Source organism: Melanotaenia boesemani, chromosome 10, assembly GCF_017639745.1.
Source record: "Melanotaenia boesemani isolate fMelBoe1 chromosome 10, fMelBoe1.pri, whole genome shotgun sequence".
Taxonomy (NCBI): domain Eukaryota; kingdom Metazoa; phylum Chordata; class Actinopteri; order Atheriniformes; family Melanotaeniidae; genus Melanotaenia; species Melanotaenia boesemani.
Genome location: NC_055691.1, coordinates 35,005,303 through 35,031,326, shown reverse-complemented (window position 1 = coordinate 35,031,326; position 26,024 = coordinate 35,005,303). Strand labels below are relative to the sequence as shown.

The following is a 26,024-nucleotide window of genomic DNA, read 5'->3' as shown; positions in this document are numbered from 1 at the left end:
TTTCTCACATAATATTGCTGTTTAGTTTTTTCATTAATTGATCTGGACCTGAGTTATTCTGTCATTTAAATCTAAAGTCTGATTACTTGTTGAAATGACTAGATTGGCTTTGCTATTCATAAGTTCAATGCTTTATTTATGTTAAATCTGTCCTGTTACATCTGATATCAGCTGGATCCGATTTTAAGTGTCCAAAGTTTGTTTTTATTTTCAACAGTAGAGTTTTTTTTTTTTTGTAGTCTATAACTAATCAGCCTCACGTGGGTCAGATGTTGAATTATTAAAGTGAAATTTGTCCTCTTATAAAATCAAAATTCATTTGCTAAATGGGGCCTGTCCTGGTTCTCCGTCCTGGCGCCGGAACTGGTTCAAACCAAGACGTACAGGATTGCTGCAGGGTGTCATATTATGTCTGCTTCCCTTTAAAAATACTAATGTTTTGTTTCCGACTTTGCCCTGTTACTAGAGCTGTAAGGGCTGTTCAGTGTAGTGAGATTAAAGTGTAGATGTAAAGTTAAACGTCATGTCAGTAAGCTTCATGTCTTAAAGCAACTACAAGAGTTAAAATGCAGCAATGCAGAAAAGAATTAGGAACACTTGGGTACTCGCTGAAGGCATTTAGGAAAAAATGGGGGAAAGATGGTTATTTTCATGTCAACATCACAGCTCAAACTGACTAAACAAAGCACATAAGGAGTCCTGGCTCTTCCACAGAACGAGCTGTGACACCTTCTATTGCACACCCACAAAATGGACAAGTACACTGACAATACAAACACGTTACCTTCCACAATTGTTTGTCCTTGGCTGTGCTGATCAGATACTCTTAGTTTTCCACCATTGCTTAAAGTATATACACCTAGAAATTAAACTGTTTAGATTAGTTATACTTCGATTTATTGCATACCTATAACTGAATGTGAGGAATTAGATTTGTCTCGTTAAAACCTTTAAATCTTCCTCTCTATCAGCTCCAAGTTAATGTGATAAACAAATACCAAACAAAACACACAAGTACATCACTCCATCTCACATATAAGCATAATTGAGCCACTAAGAACATTCATCAGCTCTAGAAAATATTCCTGACCTGTTTGTGTTACATTCAGAATTGATCAACAGTGAGATTAAGTGACTTCTCAGTGTTGTGACACTGGCGTCGTTGATGGGGCCTCCTGTGTCTTCTTCTCTTTGACCCTCTCACATCCCACTGCGTATCTCCCTGTAATGGTGAGAAAGTCTCCAAACTTAACGCATTTTGTAGTCGTGGGATATGGCCGCTTCACATAGCTGCCCTTTGAAATCCAGCTCAAAAGTAAAGTCCAAGTCGCGCTGCAGGTGAGAAAAGAGAGAAGAAAGAGGCTTTTTAGTGCGCCTGAGACAATGATCAGACGCAGCAGAAAGAGACTGTAGAGAGCAATCAGATTTCTCATTTTGACTTGACAGCAGGATGCTGTGTTAGATAAACAGAAGAAAGCAAACACCCCTTCTACATCCCGCAGGGGAGGCGAGGACACCGACAAGGTCAACAGTGGAATCTGTTGTTTGTGCAAGTCACTGCGGTACAACTGCCTGCCGGCTTGGCCGCTACGCAACACTGAAGAGAAAACAATCTGCTGTGGGCACACTGTGCAGGGGAAGAAGCGTTGTGTTTGTGTTGTTTTAATCTAGCTGCAAGGAATTCTGGATAAATAGTTTAAATAATCTTGCAAACATTTATGCATTTATTATCAAATATTTGCACAATATAAACACGAGATACATTAGATGCAATACTCACAATGTTTTTCTCATTGGGCTTCATTGCAATGCTGCCAGTAATCTCTTCTCCTCTTCGCACTGTTAAATAATCCTCCAGGTAAAACACTGTCTGCTTCCAGTGAGTGTATGGAGCATCTGGAGCTAGAATATACACAAAGAAACAAAAAAAATTCAGTCATGATGAAGCATTTTGGCAGGAGGAGTTAATAAAGGTTTAAAAGTTATCAGGACTATTTTATTGATCAGACTGAATGACAGATTTCCAGCCTGTAAGACGGCCATCATTCTAGATCAAAATCTTCTTACATATTTACCTAATACGTTTTCAAAGCTTTAATATTAACAACTGCTGGCTGATGAGAACGTTAGAGACACACAATGCTGGCAACCTACAAGTTATGACTCACAAAAGCTTTAATCAATAGCATGAAAATTGTTCAAAAGTTCGATCAACAAAGTTCAAACATCTGTCTGAATGTGTCATTTAAAAGGCAAAAGTTTGAGTTAAATCATTTCTCAGTCAGTTTTCTTCTGTTCGTCTATCTGTGTGTATTGTATTTGACTGAGTGCATGAAGATACGATGTAGATAGTTAAAATCTGATATCGCCAGCCTCATAACAGATGTGTCAGTATCCCGTCGACCTGGAGCCCTGACTATCACTGATGATTGGCTGAGATTCAAAAGGTCAATACGATTGAATTGACTTTCTGTCAGCTTTCCTGGAGCAGCTTGGTTGCTCTGGCTTCATGCACAACTTCTTTTGGAGTTTATAGATAAAAGCACCTGTCAGTCAGCTTGGCTGCTGCACAGGAAGGCTCTCATGGTGCAGTACAGACACTGACATACTAAGTCTGCTTCTTATGTTGTTGCAGCAGATAAAATACATCTATAGTGACCAGGATGAAATGGATCCTGACCTCTGATTGCCTTCTTCTTTGGGGTTGAGTCATTTCTGATATGTTTCGCTTTCAGGATTTTTTATTGGCTCTCACTGTGTAAGTTTAGATCTATATCTTAAAGTTTTTGGCAGGCGAGTGTCCAGGTTTGACATTGGGAAACGCACATGACAGTCAAACTCACAGAAAATCAATGGAAGTGCAGCAAGAGGAACAGAAAAAGCTGACGTTAGGGAATGACACTGTACCACTGCAAAGTCCGTGTGATGGTGTTCTTGATGAATAAAAGATGACCTGTTTCTATCTTAAGAGTCCAAAGATACATCTCGATTTAATGTGACATCAATGCAGAAGGATCTGTTTTGCTCAAACACCAGTAGAGGTCAGTAACACCCCAGTTTTGACACAATCCCACCTTAAATATTTGGATATTGCTAATTTTCCTTATTATGGCTGCTTTGACATTCAGTGCCCCCTGTTTAGAAAAATGCATTTAAAGCCTGAAACTACATAAGATTAAACACTCCTGTAATGAGCAAGCACAATAAAAAGAAGAGAGATTTTTATAACATTTCTTACCAAGTTTCACTTATGTTCAAAGGCTGAGATAAAACACTGTGAGCTTCAATAATTTAACAAGGTTCCATCTAGTATATTTACCAAAACTCTACTAGGACTAAACCTGGACATTTATTCGGTTCTGTGTATTGTCTGACTAAATTATGGTGCATGAAATCAGTTTTACATGAATGTAAATAAGGGGATATTAACCAAGTTTAAAATATAATGACAAGGAAGATCTCACAGACTCGAGGTGCATTATTGTTGCTCATGAAGACTATTTAATTTAAATCCTTTCAAATGAGCTTGTGAAGCAGCTTACCTGTGGAGAATCCAGTCTTCTTGTGACACTTTGTGAACTCTATGTTGAAGTAAGTAACCAGTGCATGGATGTAGTCATTCCTCAGGATTTGCAAGCAAAATGCTGAGGTGAATGAGAGGTCCTCGGGCTTTACTGTGTAGATATCCACCTCCTGGAATAACAATAACTCTCTTTACTCCTCTCAAAGCAGATCCCCCAGAAAACAAACAAAAAATCTCTTATACAATCTCTATTTGTTTAATGTGTGACAAATTTAAACTCCAGTTAGTTTTATTCTGACCTAAAGAAGGTCAGTTAAGTAAATGTGAGTCTTCCTCTTTCTTCTCTTTATACATATTGCTTCCAATGTATCAAGGACACCAAGAGACAAATATAATGAGGTGTAGAAAAGCTTCCACCTGCCAAAAGAAAAGGAAAAAATGTACATTGCAAGTAAATCCCAAAGGGTTATTACCAAAATTGTAAAGAGGCCAGTAGCACTTGTCTGAGATGGATGAAAGAAAGGGGGCAGCGTCATTTGAGAGCTTTAATTTGCAGCAGGATTCAGGTGTTATTCATGACTGCTGCTTGCACCCCAAAATCTGAACATTTCCCCTGGTCTCATTCAGCCTAACAGGGTATCTGATGCAGCATCTTTCCACTACGTCATCTTCAAAGAAGAACAAGTTGTTCACCCTTCTGGGAACGGCACCATGCCACCATAACATCTAAGCTTAGATGACTGACAGAAGGATTGGAATTCACCTTAAACATAGGCTGCAGGATGAACACGTAGGCTTAATCCCATTACATGTACCTTCAGTGCTAATAGATATTCACTACTAGCTTGCTGGATTTAGTGCCAGATGTCACATTTGTTGAAGAGAAATTAAGAGTTTTGAATGTTGGCCATAAAAGCAATGCATTTTAATGTAAGATTCCCCCTGCTGTAGCAGTAAATACAAAAACAATCACTCGCAGAAGCAAAAATGTAAGATATTTGCTTTGTTCTTGGCATAAAAACTTTTAAAAGTCACATTTCAGACTTTAAGACAGAAGCATACCATACAGTGGTATTATAATTCTAATTACCCTGAATGTTCAGAGCACTTTAGTTCTATTGCAAAAAACTTCAGGCTGCAGTTTATTGGCATGTGATCCTGTGAGTACAACTACTTAGCTATACAACTTTAATGAGAAAATTTGATAATCCATTTAAATATAATGTAACTTGCCAGCAGGGAATCGCTGCTATAAAACAATGACATCCTCCCAGGATCCAAAGATAAGCAGCATTCCCCATCATCTTTATGGAAATGTCTTTTTATATTTCACAAAAAGAAAGGTTGACTTCATATAAAAATTAAGGAATGATCCCACAACTATATTCCACAGAGGACAGAGGTGAGACAGGACAGAACCGTGCAATCAGTTCCTGAGATAAGAAGGTCCCTATGACAAGAAGGACAATCAAGGAAACTAGACTGGCTGCCATTGACATGCAAAGCACAGCTGCCTGATGAGTCTGGAGGCACAGGAGGGGGCAACCGGCACACGTCAAGGTCAAACTCATCCCAGCCTCATGTTAACCCCATTCATATCCCTGCTTGGTTATATTAGACACACTGAACGTGTTTGTTTTACCACGATAATCTCAGCAACAGGAGCTGAATTTATGAGACCATGTAATAAAAAGATAAAACACTGATTCTCTGATACTACAAAAAGTCCCTCTTATCATCCCATTTACTCTGATGTTGGTAAAGAATTTAATGGTAAGCTTATTATTTCAGGAGAAACTCACATTTTGGTCCCATAAACCTTTTAAATCGTGTTAACCTGAAGAAATTACTTCAAGTATGAGACGAATGATGTACATTAACAGTGGAAATCCTTCATAAAATTAAAATAGTAAAAAAGATAAGAAACGAAATATGACTTAAAAAGGAACCGAAATCTAGTTAATGCTTAAAGAAAAATCTGGTGGGACATCACAGATGTTACTAGTTGTGACAGACATCAGCAGGTATATGAGGCTGAGACGTTAAAATGAGGAAGGGTCCATCGCTCTGTAAGGAAAAGGCCTGAATAGTGACACAGTTCAGGTCAATGACTGTAATCAGGATTAGCATGATGAGACACGCTGATGTCTAAATGTGTAACATAGGCTACGTGTTTGTTAGCATGTACAGGTGGTAACTGAGATCCAGCAGAAAGTGGTGAATCGGGACATCATGTCCATGAACATACACACCATTTGTAATCAGATTACCCAGAACAAATGACGTAGCAAATGTGAACAGAGCTTAAGATGAACTGAGGTGAAGTGACTCTCCTTTCTGGAAATCATGGATGCTGCTGGTCAACACTGTTCACACTGTTGGTCAACACATCATAGTTTTCGTATCTCCCGGGGCGTTCAGCTGTTCCTCTACTGCCTGTACGAGTTTTCTCTGGGTCCTCAAGTTTCCTCCTACAGTTTAAAAGATGTGAGTATAAACTAACTGCTGGACTGGCAACCTACCACACTCTGACCTCCTTTAAAAGCTTTTGGATACACATACACATTCATTTTACCACCGTTTTCTTGACAGTCCATTACCTATTAACTTAGACACCCTGCTAGAAAAACCATTTTCCAGACAGCATTTCCACAGCTACAATGAAATCTGATCCAGAGTAGTAATTACCTGCCTATTTGTTGTTGTTCCATGAGCTAGTTATCACCAGGCAGTATGATGCTAATCACATTCTGCCTGCAGCATCAGTATGTTGTTATTGCACTGATGTGGCAAGCTGACATTATGCAAGGCTTTGTGATTGTTCAGCCATAAGTCTTTAGCCAAAATATTAGCACTAACATATACATACATACTAACCTTGACCAGGCAGGAGTTGGTCACCACCTGTTTAGGATCCACAACATCCACCAGGGGCTCCTTCATGGCCACATTACGAATGCAGGTCATGTCAAAACCATAAACATTCTCCCACCCTGGTAAACACAGCATCATCAAATTACTTTAATCATGTTTTCACTTAGTGTTCATTAAGTGCAAACATATGGAGCTTTTTTGTCTTTGTTCTGTTTTTTATTAGTTTTTAGGGTGGAAAAAGCATGGGGAGGTGTAAACAGTTGGGCTGCAGCTGTAAAACAACACCACTTGGATGGCAGCATTACTTATAGAGCTTCCCAGAATAGTTTGATCTATGACCCCGAAGACAATCCTGTCACTTCTGATTTTTTTTTCATTTTGACATATGAAAAGTCACATTGTATTCGGCAATGATTTGTAAACATGTGCTTCCTTGAACTCAGACTCCATCCTTGCCTCATAAATCCTTGCTGCCGAAGCTAAATCCTCCCATACATTATTCATGAAGCCACTTAGGACAGTGTGTATAAAAAAAACATCTTTGTCGTGACCTAAAATGGGAGAACAACTTGAGTGCTTCAGAGAACCAGTGATAATGAACAGGTCACAAACTCCCAGGGGTTTTCCTGATGTGTATTTGCATTTCTTGCCGCCCACTTATCTAAGAGAGAGTGCAGCCCAGAGCAGCAGCAAAGATCACTGAAGTACTGGAATCCTTTAGAGGGCCACTTCTAACTCTGCATAAAAGCCCTCTTAAGCAAGTCTGTAGTCAATATGTGCACATCTCAGTGTTTTCTTTATGTCACAGAATTATTTCAAACTAATCTGAACTATTCTGACACCATAGGAAAACTGCAGAGAACTGATCCAAGAACATTTCATTTTTTCTGCATTATTATGTGGTGGACTGCAGTTGTATAATCTCCCACATGTGTAGGAGAGTACTGGTCATTGTGTGTGTGTGTGTTTGTATCTGGGTTGTGCACTGGCTCAACAGTAGATTTATAGTGGTGCTTCATGTCCAGCAGCAAAACATCACCCACAGGTCTTGTGGAAGGTTCAAGGTGGGATAAGTGAGGAAGAGGCTTGTTGACCTATGATTTCAATTATCGCCCTCAGTCCTGTGCCGGAGGAAAAGTTCAAGTTTATTATAGCTGTGCAGGAAGCTTGTGTGGCTTGTGTGATGTGGAGGTGAAGAATCCAGCAGGACACACCAGAGTCAGTAAGTACAGCACAAGTAAGGTGAAAGAGTCCAAGCAGTGGTGCAAACAAACAGCAGAACTTCACTTACAATGGATTTTGAAGTCTTTGTACTGCCTGTCCTCTATGGCCACCACATACAGGGAAGCTCGGTCAGGAAACATTAATCCACCGGGTTTCTGTTTGGCGAAAGAGCACGTTACAAAGGGTCGCAATACAGCAGGGGCAATACAACGGTGACATTTAATTCCACGAAAAGGACAAATTCAAATCTTTGTTTCTGTTATTTTTCCTGTCTAAAACATGATGAAGGATGAATAACCATCTTAAGTATTAGTTATTAATTTAACAGTCCTCTCAACATTTGGTGTTTCATCAGTATTACAACATAATATACCAATACATGATTTTTATTATTAGCATGATTATATCATTTACTGAACTTGTTCAGACTCATTTCATAATTTCAAAAAGGACAGGCTTAACCACAGGACGATGCTAGTACAGCTGACAAATAGATCAATGGACCCCATATTAAATAGCACAGTCTTATTTTTAGATATTCAGTAAATGTAAGGTGGCATATTCCAGGTGTTAACCAGTCGTTTCATCAAATGAAGGTCAGTAAAGTCAGACTAAGCAGATTATTAAGTTGATTTACAGATCCACTGAAAATATCAATTTCTATCATGTCCTACGAGCTACTTGTAGTTTATCTACAGGGTCCCCACTTCTCCTTGTTTCTTCTTATTTTACTGTGTTCAGGATTGTGTTGGACAGTGACCTTAAGACAGAGGATGTACAGCCATGAGTGGCTTTGTGAGGATGTAAGGATCAGTACATATCATGGTACACAGTATGCAGGCAGAATGGAGACTTAATCATAAAATGATAAAATCTGACACACTGCTTAGTAGACATCTAACTTTTTCCAGACTATGATCTACTTGTAATTTGCATAATCATATTTAGTGAATATTTTTAGAAGATTTGGACTTATTGAATCTTAACTTACCATTCTTAAATGCTGATCAAAATCTAAATAGGGAACATTAAAACACAGAATCCACATGTCATACCAGCCATTTGTCCCTGGCAAAGATGACAGTGTTGAGCATGGACTCGTAGAACAAGCAGTAGCCCATCCACTCGGATATGATAATGTCAACCTTTTCAACCGGAAGCTCCACCTCCTCCACTTTGCCCTTAAAAATAGTGATAACTGAAACACAATACACATATTTTAACCACAAGGAATAAAATTGGGGTTAAAAAACTTTTAGGACACATTAAAAACTACATATAGATTACATCAACACAGTATTTAGCTAATTGGTAAACCTCCAGTATTATTTGATTTCAACTATTTCTTTAAAGTTGTGTTAGTATGTTCGTTTAGAAACATTTTTCATGCTGTAATAAAAACTTTTCCGTTCAGTTACGATGTGCAATAAATATAAGAAAAAAAAAAGAAAATTAATGTAATAACAGTTTGTACTTCATGTGCTGCCATATTGTTCCAGTAATATTCGGCCCAGCTGGAGACAACATAGACGAGTGTGTCCTTCCTGCTGGGAATTAGCTGACTTCAGCTTTGTTTGCACTCCTTTGGCAGGAAATTACTGGGAAGTTTCATACAAGTGTCAGAATGACATGTGAACCTTGTTACTCCAAGTGCTGGTTGTCTTCTGCTTATTAACTGTCCACAACTCATAGCAGACAGTGATAACTCTTACTTCAATTACTGGAGCATATTTGATATTCATGGGTTTATAGAAGCAATATTTGCTGACAGGGTGGTTTATGGAGCTTTTATTTGGTAGGTACAAAGCAGGTGACTTGGATGGGAAATTTGTTTTCTGTCAGAGGGCTGTTATGATTAAAACATATGCTTTGAAGTCGTGACAGATAGAAGCATGTTGGTGCAAATGAATACCAATGAGCAACTGCAAAGCAGTATGACAAAGGAAAAAGATAGTATTGGTTTAGACCATATTCACAAATTTATATTCATCCTTCATAACTGCTGGCTGTACCTCCTCTTTGTGTCCTTGTGTCTTTTCTGCTTGCCGTCTCTCCTTCATCTTCACTCACTATCATGATTATAACTTAACTTATTGCTTCCTTAATGTTAATCATGTGCAGATTTATCAAATGAGAGATGGAGGAATAGCTGCATCTCTTACCGCTGTCAAGGTGGTTAGACTTGATGATCCTTTCTGAGTACTCTGATATACTGGAACATTCAATCTGGCAAAAAAAAAAAAAAAAAAAAAAAAGAGAAAGTAAAGAAAGAAAGAAAAGTTAATGAGCAACGATCTGAAATGCAAAGTCTACTTCCTCCATAATAACTTGCCTCTATTTACGAAATTACTTATATTTACAGACACACAACCTGAATAGATAGATAGATAGATAGATAGATAGATAGATAGATAGATAGATAGATAGATAGATAGATAGATAGATAGATAGATAGATAGATAGATAGATATTACGGCTGTCAAGTGAGTAAAATTTTTAATCAGATTAATCACAGCTAACAAATTAATCATGATTAATCATCATTCATGACTATACCTGAAATCTGCCCGTTTTTCTTGTATCGTATCAACATTTACATTAATCACTTTAGTTGTATAGTTGTAATAATCAGTTCAATATTACATAAAATCAAGACCTTAAAAAGTATATTTCATTTGTGCCCCCCTTTTCCTGGTCTGTGCCCCTGCCTGGCCCCCATCTAAACCTTTCTAGACCCACCACTGCATATCTGAGGTATAAATCCTTTCTACCGTCAACTACTTCATTAGAGAGGAGAGCTCCCCTGGTTTGTATCTTACATTAATGCCTCCTAAATGATCAGACCTGTGGCTGCAACATCTACACAGCAGCAATGATTTAGAGAAGACGTCCCATTGTTTCTGTGACAAGTGACGTGGATCTGATTGACATGAGACTGATAAATATTGCTTACTTCAGCTAGCGCTTGCCATACTTTTGGGGTAAATATGTGTTGGTGTGAACCATGAACCGCTAGTTTCCTCATTACATGCTGAACGATAAACAAATGCATCAAAAGAGAAAAGCCAATCAGCTGATCAGCGACAGCCATCATGATGCACAACAGGAGAGAGAGGGGGGTGAGGAGGATGCTACGCTGTGCAGGGTGGAGATGACCTGAGAAGCGACGTTGAAAGTCTTTTTTTTTTTTAAAAATGCGGTGCAGGTGTTGAACCCTCACACCAGTAAAGTGTGGGTGTTAAAGCATCCTCATCTCCCCTCTCCGGTTTTATGCCGTCAAATCCATGCAGAGAGGCGTTCGACTCACTCACACTGCCTCCATGTCTCACTGTTATTAATGACGCATGCCGCGCATGCATTAAATTTTAATTACATAAATTAGTAACCACCATTAACGCGTTACTTAATATATATATATATATATATATATATAGTTGCCTCTCTGCAGTAATATCTATGAGCCAAGGCTACAATTTTGCTTTCATTTTCTATTTTTCTTGCATAAACTCAAAACATTTTGAAACAACTGCTCAGCCTTCCCTACATATACAACTTGCACAATACAACCAGACTCCAGTCACTGCTGAACCTTACAGGCATCCATACTTCTCAGACTTGCCCTTCAGGGACTAATCACAATTTTCTGTGACATAACTGAGTTTTTATTTTTAAACCACTGCTCAGGGCAATAAGGCCTGTCTAACACTACCATGAGGCTGTACTAGAAGTTAAAAGAACAAAGGGTTGTTTTGTTTAGTATCTCTGTGGATTGAATCCATTCCACCCATTCCAAAGCTGACAAAAACACTATAACTTACACCTGGGTAAAATCAATCAACTATTTTCATCTTTTATGATACAAAACATGACTGCAGATGTAAAACAGATAATAGACCAGCTGGAAACCTAGCAGTTCTGGATTGAAGAAAGAGGAACTGAGATAAAACACTTGACCATCCCGTAGTATCTGAAGGCACGCTAGTAGAGGATGTATTTTTTTGTATTTATTTTCTCTTTTTTACTGCAGCGTCTGATAGCAATAAGTTTTATCACTCACAGCATGTTTATGGCTTGCGTGCCTGACAGGTAACTAGCAAGGGAGGGATTATCATCTGACATCATGCATATTTATTGCTGCTGGAAATGCCCTGGAGTCAAGCTGAAAACAGAGGGATGGTAACAGAACATTGAGGGGAACAATTTGCCAGGCCACATGCCTCTTTCATTGAAGCGCTGCCAGTGCTAATTAGAAGTAATTAAGTTTAAGATTAGTTACTGCTCAACTGCAACAAGCCATTGAGCTCAATGGGGTCTGAAAAAATCTAGTTTTATTTATCTTTTGATGCTTCAGATTACTTTAGATCATCTTTACCCCACTGGGTTTTCTCCTGTTCCAATCCTTAAAATGACACCTGTAATATATATTCTCTGTGCTTCTCAGCCTGATGCTCTGTCCACAAATGCACATGCTGACACATGATATACTGAATTAAGCCCAGTCTCAAAACAGCTTTAATATGTTTGTAGTGCACTTGTCAACATAATCCATGGTTATAAATTGTGAGATGGGAATACCTCCAAAGGCTGTTATTTTCTCCAAGGCAGCATTCATGGGACATATTTTTCAATTCTGTCCATCCTTTTTGTATCATGTAGACAGAGAATAGGCGGTTTTCTAGTTCCAGTGTTGGAAGGCCACTGTTTCCCATGCTTTGACATAACAGACCAATTTGAAGTGGGAGAAGAGGTAGAAAAATGTAAGAGCTGAGCCCGTCTTCCTTCTTGTAAGCACGTGTTGCCAGAAGAACACATCAGGATGTGAAAAATGGACATCATAATGCAATGAGAGGTACAATATGAAGATACTGAACATGCTCTATAAAAACTGAAGCTCCAATTTTGTAACAGAGTAAGAAAAACTGAAAAATTACCATGTTGTTACCATAGAGTTGCTGAGGTGCCACCACTAACATCATTACAACAGCTGAAGGTTCAACTACTTATAAGAAGCTCTCAAACAAGTTCAGGAAATTATTCAACAGAATAGATTTTTTAATACCAGCCTACAACAGCATTGGTCAGTTTGGGAACAAAGAATTTTGCCTGAGTGTATACATTCAGTTCCACTTGCCTGGAGACTTATTCATGCTGCTAAAGATCCATCTGGTCATAATAAACTGCAGAACTCTTGATCGTTAACAGTTTTGGATCATGACACAGCTAAGCCGGTCTGAAAACCATGTGTGACAAGCAGACTGGAAAGTAAAAGGACTTTGCTGTTCCACATTCTGTCATGAAAGAATGAAATCTTTGACAGACTGAATTTTCACAGGGCACAAACTGATTGGACATGCTTCATATGCAACAACTTAACTGATAGATGGACAAATTAAAAGGTTTCATCTGGGAAATGTTTTGTTTTCAGCGTAACCCAGATATGCACACAGAGGTCATCAGTTTCTCCACCGTTCAAGCAAACAGGATGCAGGAATTTCACATTAGCACAGCCTCCCTGGAGCAGCCTGGCTGTGTTCTGTGCTGGCTGTTAGCAGAGGACTGGTCAGGGGGCTTCTGGTGCCTACAGTGGCCATTAAACATCAGGTTGCATAAACATACAGCTATATTCACATTACACCAGATGTATGTGTGTCTGGGCTTGCAGGCACACATATGCCTTTGTTAATGTGCAGCTGATGTGTGTTAATAAGACTGCTAATGCCAGTGCTTTAATTGGGAATGATTCTGCATCTCACTGTGAAGAGTTACCCATTAGCCATGTGTCCATTAAAATCACACTTCACTGGGAATACTGAACCCTCAAGGCTCGTTGACAAAGACGCTTCCTCCTGCATTGCTTCTTGCACATCTCACTAGTGTCAGGAAGAGTCTCTGTCACCATGGTTATCTCTGTGGGTTCCATGTCGTCCTTTACTCCAGATACAAAGCACGTTTGCCCTTCTAATTTAGTCCAGATGCCATGGCACCTCCCCCCCTCCTGCGGCTAGACTCTTAACCTTTGACTGATACATCTGAAATAAGTTCAGCAAAGCAGGAGCAAAAGTTGTGAATGTCAAAGTTATTTTAGCTTCAGTTGCTCCACTTTCAGTTTAGTTTAGTTTCTAAGCCTTTGGAGATGCTCATTTCTACTGCAAATGTACAACCCCATTGTCCAAAAGCTTGAGATGCTATGTGAAATGTAAATGAAACAGAATGCAATGGTTTGCACATCATTTAAACCACATATTCAGTTTAAAATTGTTCAAACACAAGAAAAAATAGTTAAACTGAGACATAGTATTGTATTTTTCTGAGGCGTACATGCAGACTTTTTTTTTTATTAACTTTAGCAACAATTTGTAACCAAATCACTAAATCCCAGCTGCACATACAATCTTTATTTCTTCCTATTTGATTTGGGATTTGAGTTATTCAACATTTTTGGGCCACTTGAGTCATTTATCCGTTTTTAAATGACCTCTGGAGTAAAACCAAATGGCAACAACACCATTTCTTAATCTCATGCATACATGTTTATTTTTCTTTTCATTGTTTATTTTCATTCTTTTCATTTGCATTTGTGGATAAAACGACTAACTGTGTGTAATCTGTGACATGTCTGAGACCATGCAGGGATTTCTGAGATTGTGTCTGTTTTTAATATTGTGCAGCCTGAGGACCCAAGGAGCGTGACCGATCAATGTTGATTTTTGGCCTTGTTCCTTACACACACAGATTCAACTGTATCATCAAGTTTTTGATCAACTTTTGATAGCTATGCCATTTATGCTGACAATGTTATTCTAATATTGCTTAACTTTCCCATGCAAACTTTCACAGAGAGGACTCCTTTATGTCTTCATTTCTAAGACTCAAGACACTTTGTCCTCCTGGTAAAGTACCCTCCTCTGCCAAACCAACACTTTGAGCTGGAGTTTATTGGGAGTAAAAAAAAATAAGTAATTATAACAGCAATCTCAAACTCTGGTCCTCCAGGGCCACCGTCCTGCAGGTTTTAGATTTTTGCCCGCCTCAGCTTGCCTGTCTCAAATTATAGGTCATTGAACAGAACTCGACTAAAAGGTTTAGGCTAGGTTTAGTGTTAGGGGGGATCCATTTAATTTAAATCAGGATGGACACCTAAAACCTGCAGGACAGTGCTCCAAGAGAACCGGACCTAAAGGTCCCTGAGTTAAAGGGTTCTTCATGCATTCAGGCTACATGCATTGCTTCATTAACCCTTTATTTTGATCAATTAGTGTTTTTCCATCAAAAATGTAATGCAGTGGTCAATTTTCAAATTACAAGGTTTTTTGCTTCTGGTATTTGGGGCCTAACAAACCTGTGTGTAAGCCCTCTGCAATAACAGGCTAAGATGGTAGCATGCTTTTGCCACATGTGACCTTGTTTCCAGATGTTTTCAAAAGCTGTTTCTGTAGAAAATCTTTTGTGTTTGCTGCATATTTTTGTGTATCTAATCTGGTATTCTCGTACCAAAGGCTAAACTTTTCTAGTAAGATAAATAAAAAAGTAATAAACATGCATGTGGGAAATTATCCCTCTGGTTGTCTGATCTTCTATAATTGAGTCTTTGGAGCCCAGGAAGCCAGTGTTCCTGTACGAAACTTTGCTGCTGGTGCACAAGGCGTTAAATGGTTCTGGTCTGAAATATATCAGATCAGCCGATGCTGTAGGAGCCACACAAGCTTCTGTATAGAAGCCGAGCAAGCGGCCATGCTTGCATGTTTTTTTTAACACAGTTTTCTTGTGATAATAGGATAATTAATTAATAATTAATCTCATGATTCATCTAGAGCAAACAAACTTTGTTTTCACCTGGTTTAATTTGCTTCACCTGCTCCCCGTTAGTTGGCCTTGGTTTAAGTTACTCTTTGCCAGATTGTTTGTCATTTCCCTGTACGTTCATTTTAACCCTTTAACAATCAATTGAAAACTGTATTCACCTTTTTCTAAGCATGTGGCTTGTACATATCTATTAAATAACAACAAAGAAACTTTTATAAGTTCTCTGTGGACCCAGATCTGTGAAGATCACCCTTTTTTTCTTTTCTTTAACAAAATCCATATGATAGAGAGATAGTCTTGTTGGCCTCGAGCTCAGTATCTCCACCTCACATCTTATCTCTCATATCAACCTTTAAAAGCTTAAGGTATGATAGAGGTGTTGCATTTGGTGCAGAACTCAAGCTGGGAGGCTTTACATTTAAGATAAACTAAATCCCTGAAATCTTAACCCCATTTATGTGGACAAAACCCTGCCAGATGGAAAGACAAATGTGAAAAGCATCTAAAATACAAAAACATGGTTAAAGAAACAAAGAGACAGAAATTGAATTAGACAGCTGAAGAGAGAAGGCAAACTAAGTCAAGACTCAAGGTAAAGTCACACACAAACACAAAATGCCAACCAGTAGCTCAGAAAACGTCTCCAAGCAATTCCAAGTTAATCACTTCTTCCCTGAAGCACAAGCTCTCCATGTGAAGCCACCAGCAGAAATAAGCTGCACTTGGTCATCCTGAGCTAGCCGCGAGCATGCAGCGTGTATTCTCAGACATGCCCTGACTAACAATCACTTCTCCTTTACAACACAGTAACAGTTGTTTTCTTACCTTAATTTTTCCAGGTAAAACATTTCATTTACAAACATGACATTTCCCAGGACAGATAAAAAAACACGATACAGAAAGACCTACATGTGACCTGATAGACATACCACATCCAATGAAAACAGATCCTCCTAAAACAAGCATGTAAATCAATGAATGTAAAAATTGTATAAGTAAGAAAAATGTACTAACAGGATAGAAGAGAGAAGAAAGATGGCAAAGAAAAGATGTGTGTGCATGCATGTACGGATATTAAACGAGAGCGAGAGAGAAATGTGTCTACGAACCAGTTAAAAGTCTGGACACAACTCCCATTGAACCTAATGGGAAAATATGTCCAAACCTCTGACTGGTACTGCACGTATGTATACATACAAGTGTGATCTGGGATGATTAGAGCAATGATCAGTAATAATCTGTTGCAATTTGAACTTGAACATGGTGAGAGATGTCAAAGTTGTGAGTTTGGGGGTATTCCAGTCGCTTTGCTGCATCAACCCACCCAGTGGTGAGTGTGAAAGGGTGTGTTGGTGGCAAAACAAATAACTGAGTGGTACAGAGTGTCTAGTCTACTGAGAGCAATGTTTGGTGCCATTTTGTAGATGATGTCACCGCTTTGACTTTGGTCTGACGGTTGTTGATGTGTGTTGAAAATGAGATAGATGAATCCAATCAGATGCTGAGATATTTGTAAATCTTGACATAATCCAGGGCCGACCCATCAGCACAGCAGATCTTGGGGGAGCTAAAGGCATCATTTTTCTGATCAAAGATGATGCATTTGGTCTTTTTGCTGTTAATGGAAAGATGGACGTTTGAGCTCTCAATTCACTGCCCTGCCTAAGAGAGCGCACACTTTAATCACCTGAGATGATATTCCTCAAACATGATGGCGGGACAGTGGTTAAAATCTACAGTAAGGTCTGTGCACGTGCATGTGCATGCAATACATGCACAGAACATAAGGCTGAGCACCAGCATGAGTCATGGATCACTGCGATGGTGCTGCAACAACAGGAAATGCATCTTACCCCATAAACATGCTTGGCTCCTGCTTTGGCTGCAAACATGGACAGGATCCCAGTCCCACTTCCAACATCCAACACTATTTTGTCCTTGAAGACATGCTTGTTGTGGTACATAGAGTTCCTGTAGGTAAGCGTCCTCACCTCATCCTTCAGCATTTCCTGGTTTAGCATAAAATAAATAATATTAGGAAGAAGTAGCCACTGCTCTTCTGAAGAAGGTGAAAGTTTTCTACTGAACTTAAAACACTGATTGGACACTGGGGTTCTGGATATGACACCTACAGTGGTAAAGTGATAAATAACGCACAGGCTTCAGCTAATCTCACTCCATTCCCTCTCAGCTGTATGGTTTTCCATTCAAATTCATAGCTATTACTTCTGAATAAGCCCTGCGAGCCTCTAAGGCCAGGCTGTCTGTGTCGCTCTGCTGTTTCTTGCATTGTGCATGCATGTGTGTGTGAGAAGAGAAATGCCAAAAATATACCTGACCTATATTCCAAAAATATGAAAAATTCATCTCACAGGTCACAATAGGAACTCGTTTCTTTTCTTTCCCCTTTTGAAGTCACCTGAGCTGTAAGGCTGGAGATAAAAATTGGTACGAACGTCATCATGAATGGTGGAGACACGAGATTCAAATATCTGTCATGATGGTTTGCAGCTCATAAAGCATAAAAAAGTTTTATAATTTTAGAAAATTTTCAAATCCTTTTGTTTTCTCCATCAATCCAAATAGTGTATTGGCTTTATCAGGGCACCCGTGAGTTAAGCTTCACTGGCAGGAAATCCTCTCAGGAAAAGTTCTGAACTGTTCACCTTTGAAGGGACCAAACTACTCTTGCTACAGCCATCTTTTATGACATAAAAATCTTGGGGAAAAGGTTGCTGGAGCAGTTCAGGGCAGAAGGGGGAGCTATAAGAGCCCCCCTTCGGGAAAAAAGTCACATAAAATCATCTTTAAGTACCTTGCCAACACACAATTTTGAAGGGTGAGACAATGTGGTCTAAAAAGGGACAAAAGAGAAACATCAGCAGGGACACATGGTTTTTACGGGCTAGAGCTCATCTACAGAAACATATTTGAGCTTAGAACTCTACTGGTTGTGTAGACATTACAACCAGTCATTTGATTGTTGTGGTGTGTATCTGCAGCATTTCTGCTTGTTCATGCAAATTTCAGCAAGCTTCAGTTTACATTAATTCTATTTCGTTTCCACATGGCATGCACTGACACTTAACAGCTGACTTCTAAGGAACTGTTGGCATAGCAAAGGCTCATCTTTGAGCTCTTCCACTGAAGCTAATGTGTTAAAAAAGTCTCAGTGATATAAAACTTATATATATTTGCAAAATGATGATACAGTTTCCACTGAGTTCTGACATACAGTTGTACCTCATGAATCCCAAAATGAGCATAAGAGTCAAAGTAGTAGTCTCGTGAGGTCATCTCCTCTGGGCTGAGAAACTTGGCCATCTTGCCCCGCCCCGGACAGCTAGGAAGGTTGGCAGCATGGGGCGTGTGTGGTGGCAGAGGAGGCCGAGGCGCATGCTGGATAGAAGGCACAGGCTTGGGCAACGAAGTTGGCTGCTCCGAATGAGAAGGAATGATGCGGATTGGCAGATGCTGCGACGCTGGTTGCTTGAGAGAAGAAAATCAAGATAATTAATAATTCAGTGATGTAGAATGAGCATAAACATCAGGCTTTGTTTGTATTCATGAACAGGTCCTGGCTTTAACTCATTAGACACGTTTGTAAGTTTAGGCCTCTCAGCTCATGTTCCAAGGAGACTTGTGGTGAGTTAACAAAGGGCAGAGAGCCCATTGAGTCTGGAGAATATGCTGACAGCTGACATGAAGTTAGCCTGTCTGTCAGCCGGTCGCGGCAGATGGCCACCCTCCCTGAGCCAGGTTCTGCCGGAGGTTTTTCCTTCCTGTTAAAAGAGAGTTTTTCCTTTCCCCTGTCGCCTGCTGCCCCGTGCAGCTCAGGATGGAAGATTGAATCAAAGTCAAGGTTGGATGCAATCTGTTAATTTTCCTTAAGTAGGCTATTCCTTGTTATGAACTGGCTCAAACTGATTTGTCTGTGAAGGGCCCTGACATGTTCTGAATTGGCGATTTACAAATTAAGCTGAATTGAATTGAATTGCCAGCAGAAGATAAAAAGCTCAGCATTGCACAGAAGGTATGCCCACAATGCCCCGATTATCACCTACAAGGCCTGCTGGGAAGGTCTCGTCATGGTGTGTACGAGCTGGTTTGCGAGTGAAAGCGACACATGGAGTGATGAAGAAACAGACAGATGCATCTCAGTGCCAGTAATCCATTCTGCTGTTTATTCTCATTCCAAGTTTTAGGCCTCTAAAAATACATGATGAAAATATATTTGTCCAGATGCACAATAAGAGGGGTTGTTTTTGTTTTACTGGCGGGGATACTTCACTGTTACAACAATATGCAATGAAAAAAACCTGTGTATTAGTAGAGTAATGCAAAGACTCAGATGTCATAAGGCTCATGTGACACTGACCTTGCTGAGGACTTTTATCTCTGAGCTCATTTCCTATTTATCCAGACTCATCTGGCAAACTTTTTTTATGTTATGCTACAGTTCCAAATTTTAACTCTACAATATATTTACATGTCTTAATTGTGTTGCTTTATCTTTAGGCTCTGCTTCCAAAGAGCCAGGTCCTCCTGCGGAGTTCAGGTAACATGCTGAGATTAAAGCGAAAACGTAAGAAGTCCAGCACTCCTGCAATCACAGCGGCCTGACGGAAGTCAGCGTAACAGAGTGCCATCTAAGGATGATGAATTCATCTTAATTCACATAATTGTCTTCATTTAAATATATTTTCAGTAATGCATAACTCATCTAAGTTGGTCATTAATCATTCATTTTTCTGGTGTGACAGAATCAATGAGGAAGGTAATTTCCTGAAGAGATAAAGTCGTATTGTTGGAGCTCACAGTGACAGGACTAAATTTCATGCTTTAAAGGGTTGATTCTTTCCCCTCTCTACTTCCATTCTATCCTCTTCTCCTGCTCATATCTATGCTTCTACAGTGCCCATCATACATTATTTATATTTTCACCTGTCCTGCTGGGATTAAACGGCTCAGACCTGGACTATGTGTGAAGAGACAACATTGTATGAAAATGAAAGGTTTCGATCCAAGCATGACATGGTGCTTTCACTGCAAAGCTGCTGGTTCATTGCTTTGGTCCAGAGTTAAATCGGCTAATTTTTACATGGTGATAGTTACCTGACACCACTGATAATAATCTGTTCTCAGCTGCTGCCATGAAACATATGACAAAGTAAATAAAACCTCAACAGTTACTGGCATTTCACTACATTTGTCTCGTATCATTATCAAGTCAAACTTGTAAATTCTCACCAGCTAAATAAATTGCTGAAAGAAAAGGTTAGCATTAGTGTTTGAATTACTCTGAGGATTTGGGGGGAGGCTTTTTGTTTAACTGCATAATCATATCGGTACTTAGTACCAGCAAGTACTCCAATGTAAGTACTTGAACTCGGTTTGAAAAAATGTGGTATTGGTGCATCCCTATTTTTTAAAGAAACATTGGGAACCTTATTGAAAAATTAAATGTAACCTAAAGTGGAATATTTTTAGGGCTCACGCTTAAAGTATCACTTTTGCTCCCCAGTAATTCAAACCAGGGTTGGCATGCAAGATTAAGAGTACTTAAAAAGGGATGAAATACAAAATGGGTGGTGAGAGGCAGTTTTTTTAACAGACTATCACTGGGAAAAAAAGTCAGAGTTTTGTTTATGTAGATTCTGAATGTTGAAGCTTAATTCTTCATATGCTCAACTTTGACATTCAGGTAAAGACGATAGACGTTTTGGCCGGAGCATACTTCCACACTTTGCTCTCACAGGATAATCATTTGGATCATCAAGGAGACTTTCCACTGAGCTAAAATTACACTGTGGTCTGTGATGAGCTGCATACCGTTGCAGGTGTAAAGGCTGCAGATTAAATATTGGCAAAGCAAAATAAAAAAAGAAAAAAAAAAGGAAAACAGTCAAAGAAAACATGCTTTAATAAACATCAGGTTTCAGAACCCCAAGAAAGGACCAAAGTAAAGCTGTTTTAGGTTGTTAAGTCTGATTTAAAGTTGCTGTGAAAAGCAAAAACCTGCAAGGATTCATTATGCAACAGATTAAAGTAAACTTCGTGGGTCCATCAGATCAGATGAGAGCAGCTGGAGCAAGCGTAATGGAGATACCATGTAACAGGAAAGAAAAGGCAAAACATGCCCCTGCCTTTGACCCTCACAGAGATAAACACATTCAGGGTTCTATTTCTGACTGGATGGAGGTCTGTCCACTGAGGTGAAACTTGTTATCTGAGAAGGACATCTCTGTGCTTCCTTCTGTTACACATGCAGTCACTTTCTAAATGTCTGGCTGTTAAAATTGGCCCCTGAGCAACTAAATTTTGAAAGATTATTGCATACTGAAATATTTGACAAAATAATTCTGGGGTTCATAATGATGAGGAAGTTGTTATCTTAATCCATCATTTCATGAGAAAAAAAACTAACAGGAAGGAAGGAGAACTGATCTTTATGCCACTTAGGCTGCAGAGAGCATCAGCAGAAGGAAAAGATCCATCTTATAATCACTTATTTTCTCCCCTCAAATGATAAAGGAGAAAATGTTTTGAGTTTAAGGATTGCCTCTTCCAAGAACTTGTTTTGAGGGAACTTTTCATGTGATGAATAATATATAACGAAGGAACATGAAGCTGTCTCTCACTTCAGAGGGTATTTAAATCTCTTCAGCATCCCTTCCAGATAAATCAACGTATACTGCTGGTCCCGTCATGAATACAGATGTGGCACACGGCTCTTTAAAAGCAGAGGAGCAGGGCCAGACCTTTAGCTCTCAAAAAATAAACCACAGAGGATGAATTTAGCATTTAAGGGAAACCGAATTGAGAAGGGCGCTAAACGTGTCTGAGAAACCTTCAGCTCACCCTTGCTTCTGAAAAACTGCTCCACTCATCGGGTCCCGTTTTGTCTGCAAAGTACTGCAGTACCTTGGACAGCGCAAGTGAGTCCCAGCACACAACACACCGTCCCGAGTCCCGGATGGCTCACAGTGTCCAGATTATGAAAAAAACGTTCTTTTTGTGTAAGTCTGTGAGGTTTAAACATGTTGTAAATCTTCCTTTTTGTGGGTCATTATTTTAGGATGATTGGATGAAGGTACTAGACATAAAAGCGACGTTATTCAGCTTAGAGTATCTGACCTTGGCAGCTATGTCATTTATTTATTTATTTTAATATTCAGGAGGCATTCTTGCATCGGACCGGTCAGATTGTCTCACACTCCGGACAGTCAGCATCCTTCCATTTGTCCGAAAGGCAACTTCTACTGAATATCGACTGCATCACAGGACTCATTTAGCTCCCTGATTCTGGGAAGAAAAACCGCGCATTGTCTTTTTGAGTTAAAAAAGATGAAAGATGTTTCTTTACTCTTACCTCACTGCTGTCCGACTCCGCCATTTTTCTCCTGAGGAGCATGCAGCGGGACGAGTGCTTAATTCCCATAAGAACCCGTAAAATGTGCACTCGCACCTGATAGAAGTAAAGCAAAAAGACTATGATGCGCCTCCCTGTTTCCACAGAATCCTGAGTTTTTACTATCAAATTCTCATTCGCATCGCAAACTGCAATGTTCTTTGCAAATTGTGAGACTGTGAAAAGACACAAAACTACACGAGGTCCCAGAAGAGATGCAGCCACTGTTGCTACAACGTGCGGATTCCATGGTACAGAAGTTTGCAGTCCAACCGGTTCCTTTCTTGGAGAGCACGAGAGGAGAAGGAGGCATCGTTTGGGATCAGCTGTAATAAAACAGATACAAATCAATGCAACATCTTGTTCCTCGGCCGGGGAAGCGCAGATAGAAATGTCAGAAGATTTTCGCAATAAAAAAAGCGACAATTTGTCATGAACACGGTGTTTTTTTTAGCCTCCACTTTGATTGATTCCTCTACCGCAACGTTGTTACTAAAAATAGACCCGCAGCCGCTGCTGCCGCAGAGTGAAAGGAACTGCCGCTGACTAGGTACACGCGCACAAACCTGATGATTATTAAAATGTGCAGGAGAATTTCTGATCAGCTCGTGTCACCGTTAATGTCATCTTCAATGAAACGGGCGCTCATTTTGCATGCACCCCCACGAAGTGCTGCACGCCGCCTGCAGAGAAAGTTGGACTTGGTGCACTCTGCTGAAAAGCGAGGACACACACACACACACACACACACACACACACACACACACACACACACACACACACACACACACACACACACACACACACACACACACTTCAGGGGAAGTTACCACCGCTGTCTCAACGACTGAAGGTTAATATCAGAGCTGGCTGCAGCTTGCACGTCTATTACCTATGCTTCACCTGCTCTGCTCACTCCAGGGCTGAATCAAGAAAGAAATAACACACACATTTACACACTCCGTTCCGTGATGTCTCATTCTGTCTCTGAGCTGTTAAATGCACATCTCCTTCTAGATCTCTTGCCATTGCAGAAAAGCTTGTTTACAGCTCCTATTATTCTACTTTTTCTTTCTTTTATTCTTAACTAAAACATCAGGAGATCTCCTGCTGTCACACCTGCCATTCTTCTCATTCAGGAAGTTTCATTAATAACTGAAACACCTGCTTTGCATGGAAGAACGGTGTAACCCATCATGATGCTACTGTATCTTGTCTCTGAGGTCTTTTTTTGCATTTTGCACTGAAGTCTATTTTGAGAAAAGGCCATTCCTCTCTGCCACCCACACCACTCACCACTTGTTGCATTATTCAACAGAGAGGGTAGGCAGACACACACCAGGCACCAAGATAGAAAGCTGGCCAAAGGCTCTTTTTGTCGCCCACACTGTGCTATCATGTCCATGGATGTATTCTACAGATATGCAACAGTAGTTGGGAAAAAGAGTTAAGAAGCAGGCCTAAGATTAATCATTGTTCCCGTATTGACACAAAATGCAGCTGAGCTTGATGGCAATGGCAGGTAGCTAATCATAAACCTTAGTTTTGGCTGATGTAACTTTGAATAAAAATGCTAGGGAATAAAAAAAAAGTCAGACAGCTCTTGAAATACAATCACCGGCCACTTTATTAAGCACAGTGGTTCAATTGCCTGTTCACACAAATAGCTAATCAGCCAATCACATGGCAACAACTCAGGGCATTAAGGCACGTAGACAAGGTCAAGACAACTGGCTGAGGTTCAAACTGAGCATCAGAATGGAGAAGAAAGGGGATTTAAGTGACTTTGAACATGGCCTGGTTGTGACCACACCAGGTGCCACTTCACACAGGCTCACCTAAACTGGATAATAGAACTTTGAAAATCATTGCCTGATCTGATGAGTCATGATTTCAGCTACAACATTCAGCTGGTAGGGTCAGAATGTGGCATAAACAACCTAAAAGTGTGGATCCAGCACTTCAGGCTGCTGCTGGTGGTGTAATGGTGTGATGGATGTTTTCTTGGGAGACTTTGGTCCTCTTACTACCAGCTGAGCATCATTCTAATGCCGCTGGCTAGCTGAGTATTGTTGCTGACCATGTCCATCCCTTTATAACCACAGTGTTATAAAGGGATGGCTACTTCCAGCAGGATAATGCACCTTCACAAAAACTCAGATCATCTCCACCTGCTTTCTAGAACATGACGATGAGTTCACTGGACTCCAACGGCCTCCACAGCCACCAGATCTCAGTCCAGCAGAGCAGCTTTGGGATGTGGTGGAACGGGAGATTCTCATTACGGATGCAGCCGACAAACCTGCAGCAACTGTTTGATGCTGTCATGTCAACATGGAGCAAACCTCTGAGGAAGGTTTCCAGCACCTTGTTGAATCTATGACATGAAGAATTACAGCAGTTCCGAAGGCAAAGGAGGTCCAACCCCTCACTAGCAAGATGGCCCAATAAAGTTTTGCTAAAGTGGAGGATATCAGGACAGAACTCTGACAAAGCCATTCTGTGAGTAATGCTGCACTATGAGTTGGAGCACCTGCAAGCATCACAATCAATATTTCCCCACAGATGACTGATCATGCAGTGAAGCAGATTACAGCAGAGATGTACTTTGATCTGAGTCTAATTGCTCTCTCATGAGGTGCTGTATCACATCTGTCTATTGGCTTTCTCACTGGGTTTTTGCCCCTCGTCATTCACACAGGATCAGAACTGGAAATGTACTTAAATGTCTTATTATTATGTTATTTTTCTTCACTTTGATGTGTTAGATTTTTCCTCTGATAAAATACTCATGCTAATATTAGTAGTATTGACCATGCGTGCTATAATTCCTCCCTGATGAAGCACAAGCTGTCTTTTGACTACTTTCCTGGTGGATGAGTGTGTGAATAAAGTAAGACACACTCTGCCTTCTAGAGCTTAATTAGGCAATTGTGCCTCTTTTATTTGAACATGGACACTCTGAACTGTAGTTTAACTCACCAGCAAGCAAAATAAGCTGAAGTGGCAGTTTACAGTGAGGATAACAGGAACAGATGTCAGATGTTGCACATACTTATGTTTTATTACTCTGTTTGGAGCCATGCTGTTGTATTTACTTCTTTTCTCACTAAGTCAGATCACAGAAAAAACAGTTTAATTTATAGTTAAATTGTAATCTATTTAAAATCCACCCACTCCCCCCACTTT

At 39.9% G+C, this 26,024-nt stretch overlaps 1 protein-coding gene across 2 annotated transcripts; it reads right to left on the bottom strand.

Annotated features, from left to right (window-relative positions):
• Positions 1–158: 158 nt before the first annotated feature.
• On the bottom strand, positions 159–23,493 carry LOC121647894 (protein arginine N-methyltransferase 8-B). Of its 2 annotated transcripts, none has more exons than XM_041997688.1 (10): positions 22,797–23,493; positions 18,668–18,913; positions 17,278–17,433; positions 9,784–9,847; positions 8,677–8,819; positions 7,689–7,776; positions 6,401–6,516; positions 3,543–3,693; positions 1,781–1,902; positions 159–1,332 (listed from the first exon to the last, which is right to left on the bottom strand). In XM_041997688.1, exons 1-10 carry the CDS (start codon positions 22,863–22,865, stop codon positions 1,249–1,251), a joined length of 1,239 nt encoding a protein of 412 aa, XP_041853622.1. In that variant the 5' UTR covers positions 22,866–23,493; the 3' UTR covers positions 159–1,248. The 2 variants fall into 2 exon arrangements, with proteins under 2 accessions (XP_041853622.1, XP_041853623.1); XM_041997689.1 differs by lacking the exon at positions 22,797–23,493 and adding an exon at positions 22,286–22,398.
• Between the last annotated feature and the right edge of the window lie 2,531 nt (positions 23,494–26,024).